The 27,938-nt window shown below is 54.7% G+C and overlaps 3 protein-coding genes across 5 annotated transcripts; 2 read left to right on the top strand and 1 right to left on the bottom strand.

The window, feature by feature from the left end:
* The first annotated feature begins 13 nt into the window (after positions 1–13).
* CHRNB1 (cholinergic receptor nicotinic beta 1 subunit) lies at positions 14–8,471 on the top strand. Its single transcript, XM_060081999.1, has 11 exons — positions 14–163; positions 249–388; positions 974–1,018; positions 1,564–1,673; positions 1,778–1,886; positions 2,252–2,399; positions 2,882–3,091; positions 6,200–6,423; positions 6,917–7,098; positions 7,453–7,600; positions 7,905–8,471. Exons 1-11 carry the CDS (start codon positions 100–102, stop codon positions 8,043–8,045), a joined length of 1,521 nt encoding a protein of 506 aa, XP_059937982.1. The 5' UTR covers positions 14–99; the 3' UTR covers positions 8,046–8,471.
* A 1,266-nt stretch (positions 8,472–9,737) lies between these two features.
* On the bottom strand, positions 9,738–24,787 carry ZBTB4 (zinc finger and BTB domain containing 4). 3 transcript variants are annotated; one of them, XM_060080981.1, is made up of 4 exons: positions 24,670–24,787; positions 16,414–16,483; positions 14,925–15,967; positions 9,738–14,262 (listed from the first exon to the last, which is right to left on the bottom strand). In XM_060080981.1, the coding sequence occupies exons 3-4, from the start codon at positions 15,956–15,958 to the stop codon at positions 12,327–12,329; spliced, it is 2,970 nt and encodes a 989-aa protein (XP_059936964.1). In that variant the 5' UTR covers positions 15,959–15,967; positions 16,414–16,483; positions 24,670–24,787; the 3' UTR covers positions 9,738–12,326. The 3 variants fall into 3 exon arrangements, with proteins under 3 accessions (XP_059936964.1, XP_059936965.1, XP_059936963.1); XM_060080982.1 differs by lacking the exon at positions 24,670–24,787 and adding an exon at positions 24,092–24,180; XM_060080980.1 differs by lacking the exon at positions 24,670–24,787 and adding an exon at positions 18,425–18,777.
* A 1,105-nt stretch (positions 24,788–25,892) lies between these two features.
* Positions 25,893–27,441, top strand: SLC35G6 (solute carrier family 35 member G6). Its single transcript, XM_060082343.1, has 2 exons — positions 25,893–25,956; positions 26,431–27,441. Exons 1-2 carry the CDS (start codon positions 25,954–25,956, stop codon positions 27,439–27,441), a joined length of 1,014 nt encoding a protein of 337 aa, XP_059938326.1. The 5' UTR covers positions 25,893–25,953.
* Positions 27,442–27,938: the final 497 nt, after the last annotated feature.

Here is a 27,938-nt window from a genome sequence, read left to right as displayed (position 1 = left end):
CAATAACAGGTGAACATTCCTGGGCGCCTCGTCACTTCCCCTGCGCTGGCTGTCCTGGCGGCTCACCCAAGCGGACTCACTGAGCGACGCGGACGGGCTATGACCCCACGGGCGCTGCTGCTGCTGCTGCTGCTGGGGGCGCTGGGGGCGCCGTTCGCCCCGGGTAAGTCTGGGCCTCAAAGGGGCAGTGATAGGGCCAGAGGTCGTGGCCGGGCACTAGGGCTTCACTCAGTTCTCTCCTCCTCCAGGCGCCCGCGGCTCGGAGGCGGAGGGCCGACTCCGCGAGAAACTCTTCTCGGGCTATGATAGCTCGGTGAGGCCGGCGCGGGAGGTGGGAGATCGCGTCGGGGTCAGCATTGGTCTCAGCCTAGCGCAATTAATCAGCCTGGTGAGGGCGCACGCGGGGAGTTGAGGTCTGGCCCACTAGCCGGCTGGGGGGCGTGGCTTTAGGCAGGGCGGGACCCAGGGACCACTGGGGGCGGGGTCCGGGGCGAGGCCAGGCTGGGTGACTGACGGGCCGTTAGTAGAGATTGGGTCGAAATCGGACCAATGGACAAGCTGTGGGCGCGGCTGCTGGACGGGCCAGGATTGAACCGGGCAGGATGATGAACGGGCCTGTGGGCGGATCTCAAAGTGGAGCTGGGGCCGATGGACAGGCCGGAGAGCGGACCTTGAGGCGGGGTCACAGGCTGGGGCGGACCTTGGTGCCGGACAGGGTCAATAAACAACAGCGGGCAGAGATTCACCCCGGCCGGGGCCGGGACTGGTAAATGAACTGGCTGGCTGTACGGCCAGCAGGAAGTTTACGAGACAGAGGCGGAGCTTAAGCCAACGCAGTTTATAGGAGGTGGGGCTTGAACCCAAGAGGGTGCGACTCAGAAAAAGAGGGGAGTTTCCAGGGAGAGTTTACCCACCTAGCCCCTCATTTCTCTACACTGACATTATATCCACCCTTTAAACTTTTCCCTTCTAGAACGAGAAGGATGAGGAGATGAGCACAAAGGTCTACTTAGACCTGGTACGGAGACCCCCGCAGGGTGGGAAAGGGCGGGCGTCCCGCTGCCTTTACAGTTTCCTCTAATGTCCCGCCCAGTAAGATCTTTTTTTTTTTTTTTTTTTTTGCATCACGACCTCAGAAAACACATGTATAACTGAAACAGAAGCTTCAGGAAACAATACCTATCTTTACTATGGGAGCTGCATTCCATGAATTTTTCATTCTAAATTTTTAACACTGGTTTGGGGCCACTCATTTGATTCCGGACCAATGAAATTCAGGGTCGTTAACTGCAGTTTGAAAACCACTGTTTTAGAGGCTAGCATGCAACCCCCTCGTTTTTACAGAAAGAAGAAATTGGGGCCCGATGAGAGAGAAGGGGAAATTAGTTGATAGGTTCCCAAAGAGTGCAGGTGGAGTCTTAAACAGAGCCCCGGCCTCCAGAACCACAGGCCATGCCTGCGCGGCTCTCCTCCCTTGCATTCCCTGCCCGGGCTTCCTTCTCACATCCCAAGACTCCTTCCAGCCTCAAGCCCCAGACGGCCCCTCAGCCTCTGCTTCCCTAGGAGTGGACTGACTACAGGCTGAGCTGGGACCCTGAGGAGCACGAGGGCATCGATTCACTCCGCATCACTGCCGAATCCGTGTGGCTACCAGACGTGGTGCTCCTAAACAAGTAAGGATGTTCCCAAAGTCTGGGAGGTGGGGCAGGGCCTCTGGAGGGGCGCGGCCTCCGGAGGGAGGGGCCTGATCCCAGATGAGAAGGTTCTTTCCCTGCAGCAACGACGGAAATTTTGACGTTGCTCTGGACATCAGCGTCGTGGTGTCCTCCGACGGCTCCGTGCGCTGGCAGCCCCCGGGCATCTATCGCAGCAGCTGCAGCATCCAGGTGTCCGGGCCCCACCTGGGAAGCTCAAGGCGCTCCTAGAAACCCTCACTCAGATATCCCTCCTCCATTATCCCCATGACCCTCACGTCTCTCTTACCCTTCTGATTTTCCGTTGAGTTTCATCTTCTCTGTCCACTTTCACTGACTTCCAGTCTTCCTCAGTGACCGCCCCCCTCCATTGTCCATGACCTCCCCGCATAACCTTCTTATTCCTCTGTGACTCCACTTCTCTGTGATCTTCCCCTGGTGGTCCCTATCTCCCTAGTGCCCCATATCCTCTGACCCCTGTCTGCCCTGTGACCTCCCCAACTCCCCCAGCCCTGACCAGCTCTCTGGCAGCTCTAGTGACTCTCCACTCCATCCAGGTCACCTACTTTCCCTTTGACTGGCAGAACTGCACCATGGTGTTCAGTTCCTATAGCTATGACAGCTCAGAAGTCAGTCTGCAGACCGGCTTGGGTCCCGATGGGCAGGAGCGGCAGGAAGTGCACATTCATGAAGGCACCTTTATTGGTGAGTGGGCATGGCTCCCATGTCCATGGGCTTTATGATTTCCAGTTTCTAATAGGCTGGTAAATATACTCCATCATTGAGTCCCTGTGGGTTCAGCAAGATAGGTATAACTGTCTATATTTTGTGGTTATGGAAATTGAGACTTGCTCAAATTTATTAGAGATGGGCTGTCCAGCCAAGGGACCATAGCTAGCCCCTTATTACATCAGTCCCCCCTGCTCTAGGATGTGGCAGAGAAAGCCATATCTGGGAATTCCCTGGCGGTCCACTGGTTAGGACTCCACACTTTCACTGCTGAGGGCCCGGGTTCAATCCCTCGTTGGGGAACTAAGATCCCACAAGAAGCGCGGTGGCACAGTGAGGCAAAAAAAAAAAAAAAGAAAGAAAAAAGAAAAAAGAAAAGAAAGCCGTATCTGGCACCAACAAAGACAGGTTCCACATCTGTGTCACCTTCTCTTCTCCCCACCCCCCCGCCCTCCAAGAGAATGGTCAGTGGGAGATTATTCACAAGCCTTCTCGGCTAATCCAGCCTCCAGTGGATCCTAGGGGAGGGGGGGAAAGACAGCGTGAAGAAGTCACCTTCTACCTCATCATTCGCCGGAAGCCTCTCTTTTACCTGGTCAACGTCATTGCCCCATGCATCCTCATCACTCTTCTGGCCATCTTCGTCTTCTACCTGCCACCAGATGCAGGTAAGAGGGGAAGGGGCCCAGCACTTCTTCTTACCAATAGCTCAGGTTCTTCCTCTTCACCCATAATACAGGGAAGGTTTTCCTGCCAACTCAAGCCTTCATGAACTGTGCTTCAGCAATCTCATCCAGGTTTTCCTTTCAGGAAGAACCTTTGCCTCTGCATCCAGATTTCCCCTCCAACCTCAAGCTCTACCTCCCCTCTGCTGCTCACTTCTCTGCACCCAGTAACTTCTGAACTCTTCCCTTCAGAACACTGGGATCTCATCCTTGGAACTGCCACTCCTCTGACCAACACACTCCCCGGCTTAGCTAACGCTTCCTTTCCCTTTCCCCATTCCTGGCATCCTCCCTCCCCCACTTGTCAAATGCCGCCTACTAGTCCCTTAACCTCCTATCTCCCTTGGAAATAATAGCCAACATTTCTCTGGGAGACAGCACAATATGCTAACAGAGTGACCTTGGGCAAATTCCTTAATCTCTTAGTGTCTTGATCTGGAAATAGGAGAGTCGTTGTCCCCCCAAATAGGACTATTTTGAGGATTAACTGAGTTAATAGAACTATGCCTGGTACTCTGTAAGCTTTGTGTAAGTGTGGGTATAGTCTTTTCTAATTTTGAGCACTTGCTATAAGATAATACAAACAATGTGTTACATATATTAACTCAGTTCTAATCTTCACAACTCTGTGAGGTAAGTACTGAATTGTCTTCCCATTTCACAGAGGCTAAGTGAGTTTAAGTCATTCATCTGACATTACACAGAGAGAGGCAGTGTTGCTATTCCAACCCTGCTTAGTATTAGTCTGATTCAGAGACTGATATCCTAAACTCTCATATTCAAAACATGCTTTCCTGGGAGTTGCCTGGTAGCCTAGTGGTTAGGATTCTGGGCTTTCACTGCTGTGGCCTGAAAAACAAAACAAACAAAAAACACATGCTTTCCTTCTCTCTGTAATCAAGCCCTCTCTCAGTCTAGGGAAGGAGAGTGATGCATCTCTAGAACACACTTCCACATGTAACTTCTCCTTCTTCCTGGAGCAAGGCAAATCTTGGAACCCAATATTACAGGACTAAAGTAGAACAGACCGTAATAGTTATTTATTTCAATACCTTCCATGAAGTTTGCAGTGCCTGTGTATGCCACAGTAATAACCAGCCACCTGGCATATTCTTATATACTTGGTTTCATTTTTAGATCCTTCAATTTGCTATATAGTTCCTGCTACAGGGGTTGGTCCATTCATTCATTTAACAATATTTGTTGAACATCTGTAATGTGAAAGGCACTGGGAATACATCAGTGAATAAAACAGACAAAAATCCCTGCTCTCATGGAGTTTATATTCTAGTGGGGGAGACAGTCAGTAAACATAATAAATAAACCCATTGGATAGTATATTATTATTTTTAATTAATTAATTAATTAATTAATTAAGGCTGCGTTGGGTCTTCGTTGCTGCGCGGGGGCTTTCTCTAGTTGTGAACAGGGGCTACTTTCGTTGCAGTGCACGGGCTTCTCATTGCGGTGGCTCCTCTTGTGGAACACGGAATCTAGGTGCGCGGGCTTCAGTAGTTGTGGCACGTGGGCTCAGTAGTTGTGGCTCGCGGGCTCTAGAGCACAGGCTCAGTAGTTGTGGTGCACGGGCTTAGTTGCTCCACGGTATGTGGGATCTTCCCGGACCAGGGCTTGAACCCGCGTCCCCTGCACTGGCAGGCGGATTCCTAACCACTGTGCCACAAGGGAAGTCCTAGATAGTATATTAGGAGAGGTCAATTCCTAAGAAGGAAAAGTAGAAAAAGGTTTTGGGGAGGATGAGAATGGGGGTAGGGGGTTGCTATTTATTTATTTATTTATTTAAACAATTTTATTGAAATATAGTTGATTTACAATGTTGTGTTTCATTTCTGCTGTACAGCAAACTGACTCATTTATAGATATATATATTTTTTCATATTCTTTTCCACTATGGTTTATCACAGGGGTTGCAATTTAAAAATAGGATGGTCGGGCCTCCCTGGTGGCGCAAGTGGTTAAGAGTCCGCCTGCCGATGCAGGGGATGCGGGTTCGTGCCCCGGTCTGGGAGGATCCCATATGCCGCGGAGCGGCTGGGCCCGTGAGCCATGGCCGCTGGGCCTGCGCATCCGGAGCCTGTGCTCCGCAACGGGAGAGGCCACAGCAGTGAGAGGCCCACATACCGCAAAAAGAAAAAAAAAAAAAAAAATAGGATGGTCAGTGAATGCCTCACTAAAAAGGGAATGTTTGATCAATATTTGAACAAAGACTTGAAGGAAGTGAGAGAATGACCCTGGTAGATATCTGGGGGAAGAAATTACCAGGAGTTAACAGTGAATGCAAAGGCTCTGAGGTGGGCGTGTGCCTTGCATATTCAAGAAATAGCCAATGTAACTGAATGAAGTAAGCAAGAGAGAAAACAGTATGAGATGTAGTCAGAGAGCTAATGGGAAGGCCTTGTAGACTTCATTAAGGACTTTTATGCTAAAGGCGCGGTGGGAAGCCACTGGTGTGATATGATCTGATTTACATTTTAACGGGATCAATCTGGCTGCTCTGTTGAGAACAGTCAGCAGGGGGGCAAAGGATGAAGCAAAGAGAAGACCTTTATAATAACTCAGACCTGAGGTAATGGTGGCTTGTACCAGGATGGTAGTGGTAGATGTGATAAGTCATCAGTTTCAGGATATATTTTGAAGGTAGAGCCAATAGGGTTTGGTATGGATTGGATACGGGATGAGAGAGAGGAGAGCTGAGAATGACTCAGAGGGATTTGGCCTGAGCCACAGTTGTCATTTATGAACTGAGGAAGACTATGGGGGGAGTCGGTGGTGAGGGAATTAAGTTTTGGACATGTTAAGTTCGAGATGTCTATTGGACACCCAAATGGAGAGGTTAAGTAGGCAGGTGGATACAAGTGTGGAATTTAGGGGAATCAGTCCAGGTTGGAGGTATAAATGTAGGAGTTATTTGCATGCAGTTGGCCCTTCCAAAAGCCTGTCCTTGAGTGGGCTGGAAACACGGTCACTGATTATGCCAGGGAGATCGCTTTCTGGCAAAGCCTAATCCTTCCGCCTTCCCCTCTGTCCCCCAAGGAGAGAAGATGGGGCTCTCGATCTTTGCCCTGCTGACCCTTACTGTGTTCCTGCTGCTGCTGGCAGACAAAGTGCCTGAGACCTCCCTGTCTGTCCCCATCATTATCAAATACCTCATGTTTACCATGGTCCTCGTCACCTTCTCAGTCATCCTTAGCGTCGTAGTCCTCAACCTGCACCATCGCTCACCCCACACCCACCAAATGCCCCTTTGGGTCCGTCAGGTAAGAAGATCTCCTCTTCAACCTGTGTTAACTCTCAATCCTAGTATTTGGCTTTTTGTCCAGGTATCGCTCCTCCCTCCCACCAACTTCAACCTTCCCTTTCACAGACCTGAGGGAGAACTACAACTCCTGGTAGAGTGTCAAAGTGCCAAGGTCTTTGGGTGTTGAAATGTTGCCCAATTAATTTTATCCTCCCATCATTAACATTGTGTAGATCCCAGACTCTCTTCATCAATACTGCCCATTGTGGGTCCCAAGGAAGCATTCTCAGGGTTAGGTAGTATCAGGGTGGAAGCCCTCAGAACTTTTCTTTCCAGTCAGGATGCCTCCTAACCCACTTAAGAACTCTTGGGCTGTGTAGTTGCATTTCATCTGTGGGACGCATGCACGCATGCGCAGGAATGGGCACGTGCCGTGGGGGTGGTTGGCGGCTTCCCTTCTGGTCTGAAAGCATAAGAGCCCCCTCCAAGACGCCTCTTCTTCTACTCTGCAGATCTTTATCCACAAACTCCCTCCATATCTGGGTCTGAAGAGACCCAAACCTGAGAGAGACCAGATACCGGAGCCACCTCCTATACCTCTCAGGGATTCTCCAGGAAGTGGCTGGGGTCGGGGAACAGATGAATATTTCATCCGCAAGCCACCAAATGATTTTCTCTTCCCCAAACCCAACAGGTAGTATCTACTCCCCATCGCCCACGTAGACGGGAGAGGGAGAACTACAGTTCCCAGAAGACTGTGCGGAGGCAGGCGTCCTAAGCTCCCGGAGGATGTCGTGGTTGAGCATCATGGGAGTTGTAGTATCCCTTCTGTTGCCCACTTTGCGGGGAGGTGGGAACTAAAGCGTAAGGGAATAGGAGGAATTGCGGAAGGCTAGAGAGGTCGCCGCTGTCGGAGAGAACTTGAAGGGCTCGCTCACGTTTTGAAACCTGGATGGGCATTGGAGGAGGGAGTTGGGGCGGGGCCTAGAGCACCCGCGCAGGCCGTCTTTGCGCCCCGGTCGTGGCCAAACAGACTCGCCTCTTCCAGGTTCCAGCCTGAACTGTCTGCCCCGGACCTGCGGCGATTTATCGATGGTCCAAACCGGGCTGTGGGCCTGCCTCCCGAGCTACGGGAGGTCGTTTCCTCAATCAGCTACATCGCTCAACAGCTGCAGGAACAGGAGGACCACGACGCGGTGAGTCCAAAGAGGGTGGGCTAAGGCAAGGCCTGGGTGGCCTTGGCTCCACCCGCAAACTTAGGCTCCGCCGCCAGCACTCGATTTTATTTCTGATTGGAAGTTTGCCTCACTTGGTCCCGCCCCCTGGTTTCCGACTTGTTCTTTACTCACATCCGTCGCCCGCAGTTTCACTCTCTGCTATCCTGCGGGCCCGCCCTTGTCTCAAAGCCGTGGTAGGAGGACCTGGGTGCGGTACAGGGCCTTGGGGCCGTCTTCCCTGGGGGTCTGGAGCTCAGGAACAGTTTCCTCTTCCTACCCCCAGCTGAAGGAGGACTGGCAGTTTGTGGCCATGGTGGTGGACCGCCTCTTCCTGTGGACCTTCATCATCTTCACGAGCGTCGGGACCCTCGTCATCTTTCTGGACGCCACGTACCACTTGCCCCCTCCCGACCCCTTTCCTTGAGGACGAGAGGGCCGAGATCGAGGTCCTCGGCCAGTTGAATTGAGAGTTTGGTAGTACTCTCAAGTCCTATCCCTTTCTGCATCTTAACTCCTTCACTAGGAGTCCAATCCTCTCATCATTTCGTTTCTAGGGAGGAAGCCCAAGTGGAACTAGGCAGATGGGGGCCTCGGGCCCACCTGAAATGCACTATCCGCTTATTTACTCTTTGGCTTCTTGAAGAAGCTCCATTGGATATTCACATCTAGGTTGGCAATGAATGGAACAAAGAACAAGAACTAGATTGTAAGCCTTCTGAGGGCAGGGACTATGCTCACTGTAATATCCCCAGCACCTAGCACAGATCCTAACCTATACAGCCGGTACCTCTGATTGAATGAATAGGGAAATTTTTTTTCTGTAAGGAAATACACTAAGTAATAGTGCTTATGTTTGCATGTTGGGACTAGTGGTCGTTTTTTCTTTGTTTTGACCTTTCTGTAGTTTATTGTATTTTGTAATATGTATTATCTTTAGGATAAAAAAAGGTTATGTCTAAAAGGATGCATTTGTAATGAGGATAAAAAAGCACACTGTAAAAACCTCAAGTTCCAACTTTGGTGCTCAAACTTTGGTGCTCAAACTTTGGACAAGCTACTAAACTGCTCTGTGCCTCAGTTTCCCCATCTGTAAAATGAAGCTAATAATAGTATCTGCTCCCTAGCCTGAGGATCATATGAGAAGATGAGAACAAAAGCATTATACAGTATACCTCAGAGGTTACAAACTGGTGTGTTTTGTTTGGCCCATGTTGTTGGCCAGCAGAATTTAAAATTTGAATTGGTTTGCTACTTTTTTTTTTTTTTTTTTTTTGGTACACGGGCCTCTCACCGCTGTGGGCTCTCCCGTTGCGGAGCACAGGCTCAGCGGCCATGGCTCATGGGCCCAGCCTCTCCGCGACATGTGGGATCCTCCCGCACCGGGGCATGAGCCCGTGTCCCCTGCATCGGCAGGCGGACTCTCAACCACTGCACCACCAGGGAAGCCCCTGGTTTGCTACTTTTAAAATGTGGATATTTCACAGAGAAATTTGGATTTCTGGCTTCTCTTGAAACTTTTTAAGAACTACAGTAGCACCAGGTCTGACTCCCCTGTTGGCAGCAACCTGCTAGAGCTGATTAGTGGCTGCCCACTCTGGTCAAGGTATTTGTATCAGAATTCCTCAAAGGCCCCACCCACCTAACCACTCATTTTACTTGCCCATCCCTGCATAACACTAGACAAAATACAGGGGAGGGGAGGAGGGACAGGGAGTTGAAGCCCGTGGGAGGTCAGGAGTGGAACAAGGAAGGGTGTTGGTGTCTCTTACGGCCATCACACATTTTGTGCCTGTTTCCTCTCAGTTTGGAGAAAGGGCTTCATCTGGGAGATGAAGATCTTGTGCCCAGCAGGCTTTGTGAACTGGACTGCGTTAATGTTTCTGCCTGGAGGTCAGAGCAAAGTCAGCTTGAGCCTAGTGGCTGCAGCAATTACAGTGAAGTACCTAGGGTCAACAGGCTCTCACACCTACTCAATTGCTAGAAGTTGTTGTCCTAAGAGGGAGAATAGGGCTACAACTTGTAGGGATCCCTGTGGGACAAGGTTAGCACGACCCTGTCCAGCCAGACCCACCAGCCACGCCAATAATTGCACCTGGCATCCCACTGCGGAGCACAGTTCGTTTGTCTTGTTGGTTTATTGGCCTAGAGAGTTGGACACACACACAAATGCGGAGATAAATATTGGTCAGTTTCTCTAAATCTGGGTCCTCACTACGTATAGAGCTAGAGTCTGTAGAATTCTAAATCTCGCGTGCTGTGGCACAGAACCAGTGGCCTTTCCCACTCCGTCACCCTTCTTCCCAGGGAACATGGGGAAAGAGGGCACAAACTGACAAGACTTGATAATTTTCAAAAGACAAAATTGCAAAATCCCAAATTTCCAACATGTGAAATTCACAATATTCAAGTTCCCCAACTCAGACACATGTATTTTAATCGCCATTTCGCCACAATCTCCTTTGTTGCCCAGAACCACCAAATTCTGGAAACTATTTTCCTAAATCATATTTTCAAAAAAATAAATGTCTACAGTCTCAGTTCTCCCAAAATGTCCATGGTTTTAGAATGTTGACCTGTTCTGAAATTCAAATTCCCTGGTCCATCCTCAACCCCTTCCATCTCTGGGCCTTTTTGCCTCAGAGGAGTGCAGGTTAAGGATATAGGGGGACTGTTATCACATCTGCCCCCTGCCTCCAAGGCCTTCCTCAGTCTCTCTTGTGGTTCCGCTGTGTATATATATATATATATTTTTTATATATATAATTTGTGTGTAGATATATATGTATTCTTTATTATGTACTTTTTTTCGCAGTTTTTCTAAAGTGCCAGAAACAAGATTTGTGGGAATTTTTTTAGTGATTTTTTTTTTTTTTTGCATTTTTCCCCGTTTTAAACTTTTCTCCCCCTTAAAAATTGGAACTCGGTATGGTACATTCAGTAGGAAACTCTTCACTCGGACTGTGGCCAAGACCAAGAAAAGTGCAAAGAGACAGAGGAGGAGTGAAGGAGCGACACTCCTCCGTGGTTAACATTCAGGGAGCCTGTCGAAAACCTCCCCTTTCCATATGCTGGGAGGGCGAGAAGAGGCAGGAGGATGCTCCTGTCCCTCCCCCCAAACCCTCCCTCCAAAAGCCATGATCTTGCCCTTTCAGCATCAGTTGAGAGGGCAGCCATCTTGGCCCAAAAAAACAGTAGCTGAGAAAAAGGCTGCCATTTTGATGACAACTTTTCCCCTTTTTAAACTGCACTCCTCTAATTCCCATTTTTCAAATTTGCTCCCCCAAACTGGCTCTCCCCTCGTGAGCTGTTTTTTTTTTGTGGGGGGAGGTGGGTGGATGGAAAATGTTCATCCAATCACAGAGTGGGGAGGCCCAGTTATCAAAGAGAATTAGGAGCAAACATTTCTTCAACTCCCCCACTGGAAGGAAACATAGGGACCCCTGACCAGGGTTAACTAGTGCAAATTAGGGATTAGGGACTTATAAGGTCCCTGTACCCCATCCCTAGGCTGGGATCTTTGGGTGTGGGGAACTGAGTCGAAGATGGGGTGTAAGGTGCTTTTTTGCAGGGAAAGTTGGTGGGGATACCCCAAAGCCCACCAAGGGAGTAGGATGGTTCACCAAAAACCATCTGGAGTGATTGGTGAGGGAAGTGATACTGGGGGGAAAAGGGGGTTAAGGTAAGGATGAGAGGTCATGTGCAAATCTTGGGCTTACCCACCGATCCAACCCCCATCCATTTTTCTGGCTATTTGGTCTAGTCTGGGAGAAACCATCGGGAAAAAAACAGGGAGAAAGTAGATTCCCTTCCCCATCCCATATAGAGCTCCTCCCTCCTGGCCCCCAAATCTGGTTTAGCCCAGAAGAGGCCATATGTAGAGGCAGCAAGAGGTGCAATCTACCTACTTCTTTTGCCTTGGAAGAGTCTGGGGCTCACTAGATTTGAGGGTCAAAGTAGGGCTGAGATTGGTGCTGCCCTGGGCTGGGAAAGTACTCAGCCATGGAACAGATAGGTAGCCCTCCCCCCAGCACCTCCTTGACCTGGATGGGAGAGGCCATCTCCAGAGTCTAGGAGTATAAGGAGGAATATGGAAGATCCAAAGGCATGGAAGCCAAGGAAGGGATGGCATCTTAATGTGAAGGAAACGGGCACAGAAACCCACCCTCGGGAAGAATGGAATCCAAAGCCACACTCCCAGGTGGGTAAGTGTCAGGTATCACAATGGTCTGGTCCAGGCCCTGGGCCACAAAGGATGGAATGTGCTGGGAAGCATCTGGGCAAGGGCTTAGAGAAAGCTTCAGAACGAGGGGGGAACATTAGGTGAGAGAGATGGTTTCCCCCTAGGTTTACGAATCAGGGGGGCGGGTTAGACATTCAGAGCTGGTGGGGGCTATGAGTAGAGATTCATTTAAGTATATTGCTCAGTTGCCCCAAGGGCTGGAGAAGGGATGGGAGCTGGCCCTGCCCCTCACGGAGGCCATTCCCTGGAGGAGAACTGAGAGGGGAACCACCAAAGATCCCTTCCCAGGTGGTGGGAAAACTACAATCTCACACAAAGCAGCCTGACCCCTGAGCTCCAGAGGCCCCCAAGTCCCTGCACAAGAGTGTGGAGGGGCTCCCAAGGGGCAGGGAGGCCAGGGAGCTGGTAGTGGCAGGGGTTCAGGGAGGGTGGCATCTGGTGAAAGGGGGGATATGGGCCCAGAGCTCACCCCACATCTCCCTTCTGGGTTCTTTCAACCCCTGCCCTTTCCCCTTCTCCCTTAGGGGGGACTGGTGGAGGGAGAGTTGGGGGCGGTGGAGTTGGGGGGGTAGGGGGTGCTGCTTGAGGATTGACTGCGTAGCCAAAGACCCCTGGTAGGAAGGGAAGGGCCCCCCCACCCTTCTCATCAGGTAGGACCATGTTAAGAGCAACTGGGAGAGCGGCCAAGTTGCTGAAGTTGTAAGGGTAGGCGGCAAGAAGCTGGGGCCCATAGACGAGTGGGTAGGGCTCAGGGTAGAAGGTGACTTTGGCAGCCCCCATCCCCTCCATCCGGTCCCCCCGCCCAGCCCCCACTGGCCCCTCACTCCCAGCTTTTCCCCTGCCACTGCCAGATTCCCGGCCGCTCCCGATGAGAGCCAGTGGAAATTCCTGCACAGGTGGGTATGCATAGGTACCCCCTCCTGCCACCACTGAGGGCTCCTCCCCCCCTGAGATGACAGGGTCCTGGAGCGAGGCGGTTTTGGAAGCTTCCTCAGCAGCAGCGCTCCCGCCACCCGCCTCGCCGCTGGATGAGGAGACTTGCATCTCTTGGGGAGCCTCCTCCTTGACGTCCCCGGCTCGGGTGCCAACGCAGCCCTTGGAGTAGGCAATGACAGGCGTGGGGGTACCCCCGGGCCGCTCGGCAGCATGCCTCTGCCCGTGGCGGCTCAGGGCGGCTGCCGTCTTGCACACCTTGGCGCAGTGAGGGCAGGCGAAGCGGGTGGAAGGCTTCCGTCCAGCCCGGGAGCTGTGGGAGCCCCCGCCGTGGGCCTCCTGGTGCTTGCGCAGCTTCCTCAGGGTGGCAAATGTCTGGGCACAGTCCCCGCAGCGGTGCCTCCGCTCGCCACGGGCACGCCCTGCGGGGCCCTCGGCCGCCGGGGTCTCCTCCCAGCTCCTCCGTTCCAGCTTCTGTCTCCAGCGAGGCGGCCGGCGGCCTCTGGGCATCCCGCCGCCCCCGCTGCTGCCCGGGCCTGCGGCTCCAGCCTTGCGCTTGGGCTTGTACGAGTAGTAGGGCCTCCAGAGCTGGTCCTCCCCGCCAGCCTTCGACTCCTCCTCGTCCTCCTCGTCCTCGTCCTCGTCCTCGTCCTCCTCCTCTTCATCCTCCTCCTCGCTCTCCTCCATCTCCTCTCCGCTCAGCTCCCCAGGACGCAGGTCAGTTTCTGAGATGCGGCGCTTGACAATAGCCTCCTCACCGATTCGTACAGTGATCTGACACAGTGGAGGTGGAGCCTGCAGCTGAGAGGGACCCCGGCCAGGCCCTGCAGGGGGACCCCCGCCCCCGCCAAGCCCACCAGCTGGCTTGGCCGTGTAGGTCAGAGTCCTTGTGGCCCGTGGGTTCCGGCCCTTGGCCTCCTCCGTGGCTGTGGCTGGGCTGCCGGCTGTGGCTGGGCTGGCTGGGGCAGCTGCAGGCACGGGGGGAGGAGGTGGGTACTCACGTTTTTTGGGGGGCCGTGGCGGAGCAGTGTAAGTGATGACTGAGGCAGCTTGGGCCCCCCCTGTGCTGGCCGGCCCACTGCCTGCTCCACCACTCGTGCTACTCCCATGTACAATGACAGAGGGAGCTGGGTGGGCAAAAGTGATGACAGACGGTGGGGGGCCAGGCTCTGGGGCAGGTGGGGGTCCGGGTGGTGGGCTGGCCGGCATTGCCGCAGGGGCCGGAGTGTTGAGGCTCGGAGAAAGGGGGGCCTCGGGGGCTCCCTGGCTGTAGGTCTTGTAGGGCCGCTTGGCTGCCCGCATGGGGAGCAGGCGGTACAGCTTGAGGGTATTGAGCTTGGGCTTATAGCCTCCATTGGGCGTCTTCTCACTGGCTAGGAGGCCCGGGCTAATGCCATGGAAGGCTCGCTGGTGGGTCTTCAGGTTATAGTAGGTGACAAAGGTCTCCCAGCAGAAGATGCACTGGTACCTGGGCCAGGACGGCATGGAACAGGGCAGGGACAGAGCCAGTTGAGTCAGGGGCCCTGAAGCTAGGGCCTCAGCTTCCCACGTCCTCTCCTACCGCCACTCAGACCTTGAACTGCCCCAGCCATTTGCTCACCCTCCTTTCAGGCTGCTCGTCTCACCCTGCCAGCCTCAGAAAGGACACCAGTCCTAGTACAGTGCCCCCCACTGGCTGTGAGATGCCAGGCCTCAGCTGTTCCATCTGTGAACTGGGGATAATCACACACCTTGCCTACCTCCCAAAGCCTTCTTCTGAAGCTCACATGACAGAAGGAGGAAATGTCTTATGAACAGGGGTGCATTACAGCTGTTGGTGGACATGCCTGAGCTCCCTAGTCCCGTCCCATGAAGCAACTTTCTCTTCCTCGGTCTTTTCCACATCACCAAGCCAGGACGTGACACCTGGAGGTGCTAATAAACATCAGCAGAAGGAAACGGGGCTGAAGGGAGGCTGAAGGGTGAGTGACGGAAAGCAGGTGAGCAGGGGCTAGTGGGTGAGCAGGCGTCTCAGGATGATTTTCTAGGCCCCATGCTCTGCCCATTCTCTCCCTTGTCCCTGTGAGCCCTAAGTGGACAAGGTCCCATGTGACCCCTCCCCCCCCATCCCCGGCCGTGCAGGCCACTCACCTGCGTTCCCCGGTGTGCCACACCTCGTGCTTGGTACGGTACTCAGCCAGGGCGAACACCTTCTCACAGTAGCGGCAGGGGTACTTCCTCCGCCACGAGTGTACATTGCTGTGCCGCTTCAGGCTGGACAGGGTCACGTAGGAACGCTCACAGGCCGCGCACACGTACAGCACGTGGCCGCCCACCACCTTCACCACGTGCTCAGGACCACCTCGGAAGCCCACTGGTGGGGGCAGGGCTGAGGCGTCCACTCCTGAAGGGCCACTGGGGCCAGAGCCCCCGGCTCCCAGCCCTGCAGACCCCCGAGTGCTGGCCCCCCTACGACACTGTGCCTCATGGGTCTGCAGCCGCTTGGGATGGATGAAGCTTTTCCCACATCGGGGGCAGGGGAGGGGCCGCCGGGGCAGGGGGGGTTGTGAGTCAGGGGCCTGGGCCTCAGCCCTGTCACCCTCCCACTCCCCGGCTGGCCTAGGCCCAGGCCCGAAGTTGTCTTCTTCAGGCTGCGAGGTGGCCATGGGGGCTGGGGCAGGAGGTGCCCAGGCGTCACCTCCCTCCCCCAGGCCCTGCAGGCGGGAGATGCCCAGACGCCGCCCCAGAGCGCCGATCTCTGCCACGGCTGCCCCGTCCCCTCCACCACCAGGTAGTGCCAGCCGGGCACTGTAGATGAAATTGAGGACATCAGAGAAGGCAGCTGCTGGGACCCCTGGCAGCTCCAGGACCCGGGGTGGGGATGAAGCTGGAGGTGAGGGTGGAGGGGGAGAGGAGGAGGAAGAGGAGGAGGAAGAAGCTGTGGTGGAGGCAGGGTTGGGGGCAGAGCCCCCAGTAATTGGTGGGAGGGGCAGTGGGGCTGAAGCGAGCAGGGCCTCTCTGAAGAAGGGACTAGAAGCAGCCAGGACGCTGCGGTGAGCAGGAAACTTGGTGTCTCCGGCTATGAGGGTGACGTCACAGAAGAGGCCACGGAGCCGCTGCTCATTGAGCTGGCGCAGGACGGCGGGGGCATGGGACGGGTCTGTCACCTCTGCTGGGGGGGGCATGGCGCCAGCCTAGATGGAGGAGAAGAGGCCAGGGGAGGATCTCAGAGGCTGGGCAGAGGGCAGGGGCCTCTAAAATCAGAGGTGAGCTGGGAGGGGGTTGGAGGCTGTTGGCCAGAGACGGGTGGAAGGCTGACTGACTTCTGGTCACAGAAGTGAGGGGTTAACCTTAGCCACCCCACGTCCGGCCAGCATCCAACGCCCGTGTGTCAAACGTCGGGGGCTGGAAGAGGCCAGGAATACCTCAGGTCTTGATGAAGGTCAGGGGTCAAGACTTCCAAGTCACAGACTAGCGAGATAAGCAATGGACACCTCTCTCCCCCTGGGAAGGGGAGGGAGGCCCCACAGCCTCTGCTGACCATTTCTCAGGACTCCCCGGCCTGGACAACACGGCTGCTCTGCTGGCCTGCTGGCTCAGGCCCAGTCTCCCGCGGGGCAGACCTCTCGCACCACCTCACCTGAGAGCACAGCCAACATGGAGCAGAGTGGGGGTGGCTCAGCGAGTCCCTCCTGCCGGGCCTCTTCCCTCTGTGGGGAAACAGAAACCGCGTCCTCAATAAGGGAACCGGGCGGGAGGGGACCCAGGAGGTGAGGGATGGCGCAGTGTGCAGGGCCAACGAGGCCCAGGCTGCTCTGCAGACCCTGATCCTCCTGGGAGCCCGACAGGTTATGTGCTGAGCTGCCTCCAGTTGGACCTAGGAGTTCACACAAATTACTGCAAAGCCTTGTGCTGCTGGCCCCCAGAAGTACAGGAACAAGATAATCTGCATATTCCCAATTTGCCTCCAAACAATCCAGGAGCATAGTTCAATCCCGTAGGTCCAGGGAAGCCTGCTGGATCACTCTCAAGTCCCTTTGGCCCAACCTTCGGGGCTCAAAGGAAATCAAAGATTTGCATGTTGTCTTTCACTATAATAGTCTCATTTACATATCAAAATAGATTTGTTTGAGCTTTTTCATTGGACCAAGCTGCTATATATTCAACTTAGGAGAGGCCCTCTTCACATCAAACCTTAGAGAGGGTTTCTGGCCTAGGTGCCAGGTGACCACTGAAGACCACGAACTCTTGCACACGTGCCAGCTTGTTCCAATCTCTGAAGGGCACTAAAAGGCCACCAGACCGGAAGTGAGGAAGCTTGGGTCCCACTCCTTATTCTGACAGCTGGTGGCTTTAGGACTTTGGCTTAAAAAGAGGAGGGTGGGGAACGCAACCCCTATCTCACTCTTGCTGGGAGGCTCATCCAAAAGGAACAGCAGGCAGCCCAAATGTGAGCTGTGGTGGTCACTGCCCAGAAAGCACCTCACAGCCTTGCCTTTGGGGGCTAATTTTTCAGTTGAAGATCTCAATTCCAGAGCCATAGAGTAACTTAGCCAAAGACACACAGAGCTGGTCATAACAGGTGGGGCCTGTTCACAGACCCAGGCCTCTTGACCTGAGAGCAGAGCGCTCGGCCCCTCTCATCCACCCTCCAGGAAGCCTGGGAGCCCTCCCCTTGTGCACGCCCTGGGTCACACATGACCTCCGAGGTGTCCTGCGTCAGGAGTTCCTCATACAATTCCCACCCCCCAGAAAACGCTCTCTTCCCGTTTATTACTCATACTATCTGGACTAAGATGCCTTCCCTCCACAGCCCATTTCATGTTCCCGAAAGACTGCTCTGAGCCCTCTCCTGGAGGAAGAGGGTGGTAAACAGGGGTGATATTCAAAATTTCTAACAGCCCTGACTGCCAGGCACACACCTAGGTCCAGTGCCTCCCCATCAGTTGCTGGATTGCAGGTGGGTCAGGAATCCAGGGGAAGGGGCCCCGTTCGCGGTCTGGTGTTCAGTTGTTTGTAAAATGGGGAAAGAGAGCAAGACCTCCCACTCCCTTCTGTGACAGCCACCAGCCAACAGGGACCCCCAAGAGTTGATGCTTTACTTGCATTACCTCATTTGTTCCTCATCACTACTCTAAAAGGTAGCAGTTAGCTTCTTGACTTTAAAGTGACAGGCTGAGGCTCGGAGATGCTAGGTAGCTGCCCAAGGATATATGACCAGTTAGTAGCAGGGCTGGGATCTGATCCCAGGAAGTTTGGCTCAAAAGCCTGCGTTCTTGATTATATCACATCAGGATGAAGGACATGTTTACAGCTGTGATACTGTGATATAACAAGAAATAAAGTTGACCCTTGAACAACACAGGTTTGAACTGCACAGGTCCACTTACACGTGGATTGTTTTCAATGGTAAATATGACAGCACTACACGATCCGATGTTGGTTGTATCTGAGGATGCGGAACCTTGGATACGGAGGCCCAATTGTAAGTCTGTACTTGGATTTTCCACTGCGTGGACGGTCTGCGCCCCTAACCCGCACACTGTTCGAGGGTCAACTGTAATATATTTGGTCTTTGTCCCCATTGCTGACACAGAGCTCCTGAAACTCTTGTAATTTCCCAAGTAATAGGGGTGCTAAGAGAATCTTACTCTAACATTTGGTCTTTGAGCCCAGTTCTTGACATTAAGCTCCTAAACTTCTTGGAATTTCCTGGGTGATAGGAGTGTCTCTTGTTCTAATGAGGCGACTCCTGGTGGGATCCCGGATGCGGGCTGGTCACCAGAAAGACAGAGCCACGATTAGAAGTTTGGAACGTTCAGCACCAGTCCCTCACAGCCTCTGGGGAGAGAAGAGGGCCTGGAGACTCAGTTAATAATTGATCATGCCTATGTGATGAGGCCTCCATAAAAGTCCCTGAACTATGGGGTTCAGAGAGCTTCTGGTTGCTAAACACATCCCCATGGCGAGAGGGTAGTGCACTCCAACTTTGTGAAGACAGAAGCTCCTGTACTCAGGACCCTTCCAGACCTCGCCCTCCGTACCTCTTCATTTGGCTATTATCATATCCTTTATTATACACTAAACCAATAAATGTAAGTATTTCCCTCAGTTCTATAAGCCATCCTAGCAAATTATCAAGTCTGAGGACAGGGTCATGAGAAAGCCCAATGCCTTGATGGTCAGTCAGAAGTACAGGAGGTCTGGGGAATTCCCTGGTGCTCCAGTGGTTGGGACTCTGTGCTGCCACTGCAGGGGTCATGGGTTCAATCCCTGGTCAGGGAACTAAGATCCCACAGGCCGCGTGGCACAGCCAAAAAAATAAATAAAATAAAATAAAAGTAAAAGCTTTAAAAAAAAAAAAAAAACTACAGGAGGTCTGGGCTTGCAAACTGGTATCTGAAGTGGGGGCAGTCTTGTGGGAATGAGCCCTTAACCTCTGGGATCTGATGCTATCTCCAGGCAGACAGTATCGGAACTGAACTGAATTGTAGGACACCCAGCTAGTGTCAGAGAACTGGTCAGTGTGGGGAGAAAAAAACACACATTTCATGTCAGAAGTGTCATGAGTTGAGTGTACAGGAAAACAGTTATGTTTTTCTTTCAACAGCACCCACTAGGGCCGCCACCAGCCCATCTAGGATCTTTGTGAAAATTAGAGGAAGGGGAAAAAAACAGAGGAAAGGCCTCTTCCTCCATAAGGTGGTAGCCACGCACAGCAAAGCTTGATTCCGGCCCCCACTCACCCCCTTGGCCAGGCCTGCCCACCTGCATAGCCATATGGGCTTGGTGCCTACTGAAGCATGGCTGTGTGCTGACTGCCAAGATATTTGGACAAGGCCTATCAAGGCTTTTTAAAACCATAGAGGTCCAAGGCTGGCCTGGCCCTTGGAGATCATCTAGAACCATCATCATCATGGTACTTGGAGCTGTCATTGATGAGAAAAATATTATGTGCCAAATCCAGTGCTAAGCATTTTATCTGCATTATCTCAACACTCAAAAGGACCACGGTGAGGCAGGGGCTAGTGTCAAACCCATTGTACAGATGAGGAAACTGAGGCTTTAAATACTCTAGACACCTCACTTGCAGGTAGAGAGAATGTAGTGACGGGGTGATTTGACCCTGGTCTCACTGCTAACCAACCTGGGTTTGGACCCTGCTCTCCTGAGTTCAACTGCCCCACCAGAGGCCACTGCCCTGCAAGGGTTTATGGGAGGTGGAGAAGACACCAGTTATGGGACCCTGGGCAAGTAACTTAACCTCTCTGTATGTCAGTTTCCTTGTCAATGAGGTGGGGATAATGAGAAGCGCCCACTACATAGGGTTGTAAAGAATAAACGAGCTGATGACTGGCAGTGCGTAGAAGAGTGCCTGCCCTGCAGCAAATGCTCAGGAAGTGCTAGCCCTTATTATCATCTTGGAACTCAGTCCCGGAAAATGGTGGGGGGAAGTGGTGAAGAAAAAGGGGCAGAAATCAGGCTTCAGGGTAGGTTTGATGACTCTGTGGTTTTTAGTTTGTTTTTACCATTTCTCTACTCTTAACTGGCTGTGTGATCTTAGAGGTGTGACTGAGGTGCGGATCTGAGGGCTGCCACCAGATACACTCCACCTCTTGCTGTTCCCTCTGCCTGGAATGTTCTTTCCTCAGGTAGCCTCACGCCTTGCTGCCCCACCTCCTTTAAGCCTTGACTCAAAAGTCACCTTCCCCCAAGGCCCTCCCTGGCCGCCCCGTACCTCCCAAAACTCCCTATCCCTCTCCCCTACTTTATTTTCCTCCTTGGCATTTAGTAAGACATAGTGTTCATTCATCGCTAGACTGCAAGCTCCAGGGGAGGGAGAGATTTTTGTCTGCTTTGTTCACTGCTACCTCCAGTGCTTAGAACAGTGCCTGATACATAGTGGGAGATCAAAAATATTTTGGGTAAATGAATGAACCTGCTTAAAGTCGTCCTGGAGTGTGTCCACTTTCAGGAAGGATGCCATCCTCAGTCCTGGACTGACTTGGCCGGGAGCTGGGGGTGGCGAGCGTAACTTGACCACTTCCAGGGTGCTCACGCTTTGCCTGATTTACCTCCAGGGCTTTACGTGCGTTGCCTCATTTAATGGTTTCCTCAGCCACCCGAAGTTGGTATTTATATTATCCCAATTTTACAGATGAGAAAACTGAAGCTCACAGAGGGATTTACCTTGCTCAAGGTCACACAGCTTGTGAGCAGCAGAGTCAAAATTCAAATCCAGGCCTGTGTGAACCCAGATGCAGGGTCCTTCCCTCTGCCACACCGCCGGGGCCAGCGGGCTACCGAAATCACCACGCAAGGTCTCACGTGCTAAATGGTAACTGTGTCACGTCTGACTCCACCCTTTCCCTCACTCTCCACATCCAGCAGCCACTGAGTCTGGGCAAATATGCAACCCAGTTTTTTTTGGTTTTTGTTTTCTTTTTTGGCCATGCTGTGCGGCTTAGGGGATTTTAGTTTCCCGACCAGGGATAGAACCTGGGCCCTCAGCAGTGAGAGTGCGGAGTCCTAACCACTGGACTGCCAGGGAATCCCCTGCGGCCCAGCTTGGGAATGGCTCTGGAAACCTTCCCTCTAACCTGCCTCTGGTCCCCAAACTAGCTCAGGGCCTTGTTAACACTCATGGTCCAAGGCCATGGCCTCCCAACTAGTCCCCTGCTTCTGGTCTTAGCTTCCACCATCCAGCCTTCCTCTCACTGAGGATCAACGGCCCCGAAGCAGCTCAGGTGGCATCACTCCTGGGCTCAGAAACCTTCTCGGGCCTCCACTCCAGAATAAAGCTCAAATTCCTCAGCCGAGCATTCGAGTCTAATTCCCATCTTCCTCTCTATTCTTGTGTTGCATGAGTCTCCCCTTAAGCACACGCTGTGCTCTCCATCCTCAGCAGTCCCACCCCTCCATGCCCTCGCCCATGCTGGTTCTCCTGCTAGAAATACAACCTTCCCCCAGCCTCTTCCCCAAATCCCTCCAAAATGTTAAGATCTACCTCAAATGCCATCTCCCTCTTGGCCCTCCCTGACCCTCAGGACAAGAACAATCTCTCCTTTGCCCGGTTCATCAACGTTTTGTGCTCCTGTGGCCAGTATCCAGTCGTGGATGCTACGTTCTCCCTCCCAGGCTGAGACTCCCTAAGTCACTGTTTAAACACACCAGTCTTCTGAAATGGATTGGTGCGGGTGTTAAGTTCTGCAGAAATTGGGCAGAAGTGTGTGTGTTTGGCGGGGGTGGTGCACAGAGAGGCCCACAGAAAGCTTCAAAAGGGCACTGGAGGACACATATAAAGAGCACATGATCTGGAATCAGACTGGCTGGGTTCAAATCCAGCTTTACTTCTTACTAGCTAAGTGGCTTTGGGCAAATTACTTCTCTGGGCCTCATCTGGCTCATTTGAAAAAGGAAGGTAATTAGAACTCCTACTTCCACGCGGCGTTGGGAGGACTAAATGAGTGACCATACGTAAAAGCACTGAGGACAGTGCCTGGTGCACAATGTTAAATAAGTGTTTACTGTTGTTATTAACCAAGCCCCAGGAAGGGGCTCAGTGCTGGCACAGGGCTGACAGTGGCTGGCACAGGCATAGTCCCCAGACGGTAGCTACTTTCCAGGTATGTTTTTCCATGTGCTACCTACCTACAGCCCTGTTGGAAGACGGACAGGGCAGGTGATTAGCCCCATTTTAAAGATGAGGAACTGAGGCTCACTTAGGGAAGGTGCCAGCGAGGAAGTGGTAGGGTCCGAACTCCTCAGTTCTAGTCTAGGCCTCCTTGCCCATCACAGGCCGTGATGCACCTGTTGTGCAGGCCTGACATAGCAGCCAGCACGCCCTCATGCAGGGGGGCCTGGCTGTAGTGTCCTCCCTGCCCCCAAGCACACGCACCCTCCCCGCCAGGCCAGGCGCAGACCACAGCGGTATGTACACTTGGAACACACACACACACACACATCTACAGAAGGGCCTGGGCCCCAAAGGTGAGGAAAACCTGTTCTGAGGAATCTGCCTAGCGAGCAAATTCCATTCCCAGACCCTTCCACGGTCGCAGGAGGGGCCCAGTGTGCATCACAGAAGAGACAGAACAGCAGAGATCCCTGCAAGGGGGGCAGAGAGAGGGTTGAAGCAGAAGGAGTCTGAAAACTTCGTGTTTCTTTTTTGCATTTCAGTGACAAGAGTCACACCCGGCCTTTACATAAACATGGCCAAGGAGCCGCTCCGTCCAAGTTGAGTTTCCTCGCAGCCGCCAGGCCTCTCCACCCGGTGACCCTGACGCGCTGGGCGGGCCGGCGAGGGGCTAGCACACAGACCCTGCACAGACTAGCTGGGCTGCCCGACAACACCCAGGCCTCCCGCCTGCTGCCCTTGCTCTGCCCCATATTTATCTCCCTGCCTTCTTCATAACATATCCCCACAGCAGCCCCACACGGCCACTCCAACACGCAGAGGCAGGCACGCACACAAAGCTCGCAGCTGATCTCCGGAGTCCGAGGCCCACACGGCCCTTGTCACGCCATCGCCCTCCCCACAAGTGTTTTCTGACCAGCTCGTTTCCCAGCCCAACAGCACAGATGGGCTCCCACAAACGACGTCACAAAAGAATCCCGTAGGGAATGTCGCAAACACACAACCTTCCCCTCGCTCAGCTGCCCCCGATCCCATAAACACAACCTGCATGTTCCACCCAGGGCACCTCACACTGGTGCCAGCCGCCCTATGGGTACCTGAGACACACCCTGGGGCTTCTCACTTCCTGCAGGACCCTCGGGACCTGAGTTCTAGACATGCACCCCCCGCGCCCTCCTTCCCCCGTGCCATCTGATCGTCACATGGATCCGAGAACCCATCCAGCGGGCCATCCTCTCCGAGACTGGGCCACACCTCAGCAGGGCCGCATGAACGGGACCGGACCCGACACCTTCCCACTCAGACTCAAGGGTACACAACTGCCCCCTCCAGCTGGGCACACAACACCCTGCACTCCGGCGCCCTCCACAGCACTTACCCCTCGCCAGCTACGCAGAAAACAACAGTTCCCAAATAGTTCATATGTGCAGCGCCAGACACATATGTGCAAGAAAACACACGCCGGTGTAAAACATAAAACCCCAAACCTAACAAACTCCGCCGGTACTGTGCCCGGCTTCAAATGCGGACCTGTCACCCAAAGCCACAGGGCCACATCTTGTAATTCTGCCCCACAACACTGGACCCCCTCCGTCTGGCTTTCTGTCCCCATAGCCCGGGAGAGCCCTGCAGGACCCCTGGCTGCCGCACCAGCCAACAGTGGTGACCAGGAGAGGTTTACCTTGACCCACAACACAGCAGGAGACACACAAGCTCCAGGACTCACAGCCACAACCCTGCCCCGACGGCGCGGCGGCTCCGGGTCGCCTGCTCGCCCTGCGCACCCCGCACACCCCAACTCTGGGGCGCTCGGCGGCCCACCCCTCCCCCCACCCCACCCCCCTGCCTGGCTCCTACGCCATCGCCCTCCCAGCGGCTTGCAGCGCCGGCCCGGGCTCACACCCGCCCCGCCCCACCCCAACGTGCCCCACGGGGGGAGGGGGACACTGGGCTGCAGAATTAACCCTTCAAGCGGGGAATGAGCGCGGCCCTTTCCACGGCCCCAGGCGATCGCGCCCCCCGGCCGCCGCTGGGTCGGACGCCGTACCCAGGCCCCCTTAGTCGCCCCACCAGCGCCGTGCGCGCCTGGAGGCGGGGCCAGAGTCAGCCCCCGACCCCTGAGCCCCCAGGTCAACCCCAAAGGGGAGCGGTCGCGGCGCGGGACGCGGCCCGGGCCCCCGCGGCACCGGGCAGTGGGGAGGGGGCCCGGCTGTTGGCTCCGGTCCGCCCTAGCCCTGCCCGGTTCGCCCCGGGGCCCACCTGACTGCGATGGCGCCGCGTCCGCCAGGCCCGACTCATCACCGTGGCCGCCCCCGGCCGCTCCGGTTTCGCCCGCCTCCAGCTCCGGCTCCGGCTCCGGCCCCGGCCCCCCCAGCGCCCGGCCCCGGCCCGGCCCCGCCGCCGCCGCCGCCGCCGCCGCTGACATCATCGGCTCCCCCCGCCCCGGTCCTACCCCCACCCCCACCCCCGGAAACAGTACCCCCCCAGCGCCGCCGCCGCCACCGCCGCCGAGAGGAGGCTGGCGCAGCGCAGCAGGCACAGACACCAGGCTCCGGGCTCGGGCTCGGGGCGAGCGCGCCCGACGGCCTGCGCCCGGACCGATCCCGGGAAGGGAACGGCGCCACGCAGGGCGGCCGGACGGGTGGGCACCGAGCTAGGCGCGGGCCTGGCTGCAGCAGCAGCGGCGCGGGGCCGCACGACCACCCACTCCCTGGGAAGGGGTTCCCCGCCCCCTGCACGCCCTTCACTCAGTGGTGCACACCGCCCAGAGCACGCACACCCTCTCCGCAGACACACAACGTGGCAGGCTCACAATCAGGCCCAATGGGACCCGCAGACCCAGGCTCAACACACTCAAAGGGGCAGCCCTGGAGAAACACACACACACACACACACACACACACTCCCTCTCCAGAAATGCACAGGGACCCCCCCGCCCCCCGCCAGGCCGCGAGCTGGGAACGCCCCAGCCCTACAGAACAGGTACACGTAAATGGCTACCAGCGCAGATGAACACGCAGCTTGCTATTTTGTTCCCACCGGCAGAAATATCCACATGCATATACTCTGCGTAAATGCAGAGGACTTGGTGTGGACCTCCTGGGACAGCACCAACACCACCAGGTGGAAGCACACAGAGGAGAAACACATTCCTGAAACTCCAGAGGGACAGTCCCAGAGACTCCTCCCAGGTGTTCAAAAATTCAAAACTCAGGAGAAAGAGGAGCTGGCCCTCAGAGGTCCTTTCCATAAAACCTTTCTGAAATCGGGCAAGACATAAATAAACAAATTAACTAAAAACCGAAGATATCTCATCACAGAGGTGGCTGAAAAGAGGAAAGAAAGAATCAGACAGACTTTGAAGTCACAAAAATGTAAAGCAAGCAGAGTTGGAAACAATGAGAAAATCGGCCCACCCCCACCTCAGGGAAGTTCCAGGGAAGAACTCTGCCACCCCTCCAACCAGCTCACAACGGCTGGAGCTCTGAAGGGCCCAGGGCCCCTGAGCCAGGAGGAGAGGAGGAAGTCCAAGGGAAAGGAAAGATGGTGAGTGTGGGGCGCAGGGGAGCACAGCCCCCTTCCCTGTAGTTCCTGGCTGCTCCCTTCCCCCTCCTTCTCTGAAACTTCCCAGCTTTCCTAGACACCCACAAGCAAAATTCGTAACGGTGTTCCCAGATGTCCCTGGAGCCTGTGACATCACACAGATACACAGCATCTGAGGCCGCCTCCCCTTCCTCAAACCAACAGAGTATCCCTGGGTCCTCTTCTCCTCCCGGGAACAACTTACCCAGAGAAACACGATGCTCCAGGACCGCTCACTCCCTGCTTCCTGCTTTAGAGGCTCCAGGCCCACCACCTCATCCATCTTTCAGGCCCTTTCTAGCTCCCAAGAGTTCCTTGGCAAGACAGCCTGCCCTTCTACTGCCCTACAGGGTCCCAGAACCCAGCCTGGCATTCGCCCTAGCCCAGGTCCCCTGGACTATGGCTGCCCTAATGCCCGCGCTCCTTTCTCCCTAACAGGCTGGCTGTCACCCCTACTTCAACCTGCCCGACTTCACCCAGCCATCACCACCCTCCACTCCGTCCAGCCTCCCCTCGCACGAGCGCTGCCGGCCCTCTGATGTCACCAAGGGCCTGCTCGTGGCCCTGCTGGGTGGGGGCCTGCCCGCTGGCTTCGTGGGCCCCTTCTCCCGTATGGCTTACCAGGCTTCCTACCTACCCTCGCTGGAGCTGCTCATCTGTCGATGCCTCTTCCACCTCCCTATTGCCCTGCTGCTTAAACTGCACGGTCACCCCCTCTTGGGACCTCCCGACATCCGGGGCTGGGCCTGCCTCCACGCCCTGTTCAACGTTCTCAGCATCGGATGCGCCTACAGTGCGGTTCAGGTGGTGCCCACTGGCAATGCAGCCACCGTCCGCAAAGGTTCTTCCACCGTCTGCTCTGCTCTCCTTGCCCTCAGCCTCGAGAGCCAGCGTCTCAGTGGCTATGACTGGTGTGGCTTGTTGGGCAGCACCCTGGGACTCATCATCATTGTGGGACCTGGACTAGGGACACTGCAGGAGGGGACCACAGGCCTCTACACTGCCCTGGGCTATGTGCTCGCTTTTCTGGGTGGCCTGGCACTGTCGCTGGGCCTCCTGGTGTACCGCTCCCTGGACTTCCCCTCCTGCCTACTGACAGTGGCCTTCCTGTTTGGCTTGGTGGGGCTGGTGGGCTCCGTGCCAGGCCTCTTTCTGCTGCAGACCCCCGTGTTGCCTAACGATCCCCTGAGTTGGAGCTGTGTGGGGGCAGTGGGGATCCTCGCCCTGGTCTCCTTTGTGTGTGTCAGGTATGCGGTCACCAAGGCCCACCCTGCCCTGGTGTGCGCCGTCCTGCACTCTGAGGTGGTGGTGGCTCTGATGCTGCAGTATTATGTGCTCTATGAGACCGTGGCACCTTCTGACATCATGGGGGCAGGGGTCGTGTTGGGCAGCATTGCCATCATCACCACCCAGAACCTCAGCTGTGAGAGGGAAGGGCAGGTGGAGTGAGATCGAACTTGAGAGCCTGGGGGTGGGGGGGGCGGGACTGGGTAAATAGAAGGAAAAACTGGAATACAAACATGGGAGAACAAGTGACTGGAAAAGAACTGGTGTGGGAGAGTAACACCCCTTGGAGTCAAGGGTGAATTGGGGACTCGGTGGAGAGGGATTGCCTAGAAGACTGCCTGGAAGACCTGGAACAAGCCTGGAGAGCAGCATATTTGGAGTCTAGGCTGGGGCTTGAAGGGAGGTCTGAGGAGCAGATCAAAGCGGCTGAGGCAGGCAGGCCATGAGCCACCGGGAGGATTTTTCCTTCAGTGGCAGAGAGAAAAGCCTTGGGGCTGGAGTGTCTGGGGCTTTCAGGCAAACAGAGAAAGCAGCTGCGGTGGGGGAAGGGAGTGTTTTTTTTTTTTTTTCTCTGAGCGATGGTTTCCCTTCCTCGTGGTTATGCCTCCCCACCTTGGAGTGGTGACGTGATATTGACATCAAACAAGGATCACTCTGAA

This window comes from Mesoplodon densirostris, chromosome 18, assembly GCF_025265405.1.
Source record: "Mesoplodon densirostris isolate mMesDen1 chromosome 18, mMesDen1 primary haplotype, whole genome shotgun sequence".
NCBI lineage: Eukaryota > Metazoa > Chordata > Mammalia > Artiodactyla > Ziphiidae > Mesoplodon > Mesoplodon densirostris.
The sequence above is the reverse complement of the archived record's forward strand: the minus strand, read 5'-3'. Positions and strand labels throughout refer to the sequence as shown.

What these genes read in the sequence shown, in the direction of transcription:
- CHRNB1 (XM_060081999.1), top strand. Translation starts at nt 100, where the DNA reads ATGACCCCACGGGCGCTGCTGCTGCTGCTGCTGCTGGGGGCGCTGGGG. An exon ending in TAGCGCAATTAATCAGCCTG is followed by an intron (nt 389 to 973) that starts GTGAGGGCGCAC and finishes TTTCCCTTCTAG; the next exon opens with AACGAGAAGGATGAGGAGAT. An exon ending in GCAGCAGCTGCAGCATCCAG is followed by an intron (nt 1,887 to 2,251) that starts GTGTCCGGGCCC and finishes CACTCCATCCAG; the next exon opens with GTCACCTACTTTCCCTTTGA.
- ZBTB4 (XM_060080980.1), bottom strand. Translation starts at nt 18,459, where the DNA reads ATGTCAAGAACTGGGCTCAAAGACCAAATGTTAGA. An exon ending in CTCAAAGACCAAATGTTAGA is followed by an intron (nt 16,484 to 18,424) that starts GTAAGATTCTCT and finishes GTTTCCCCACAG; the next exon opens with AGGGAAGAGGCCCGGCAGGA. An exon ending in CATGTTGGCTGTGCTCTCAG is followed by an intron (nt 15,968 to 16,413) that starts GTGAGGTGGTGC and finishes TCCTCCATCTAG; the next exon opens with GCTGGCGCCATGCCCCCCCC.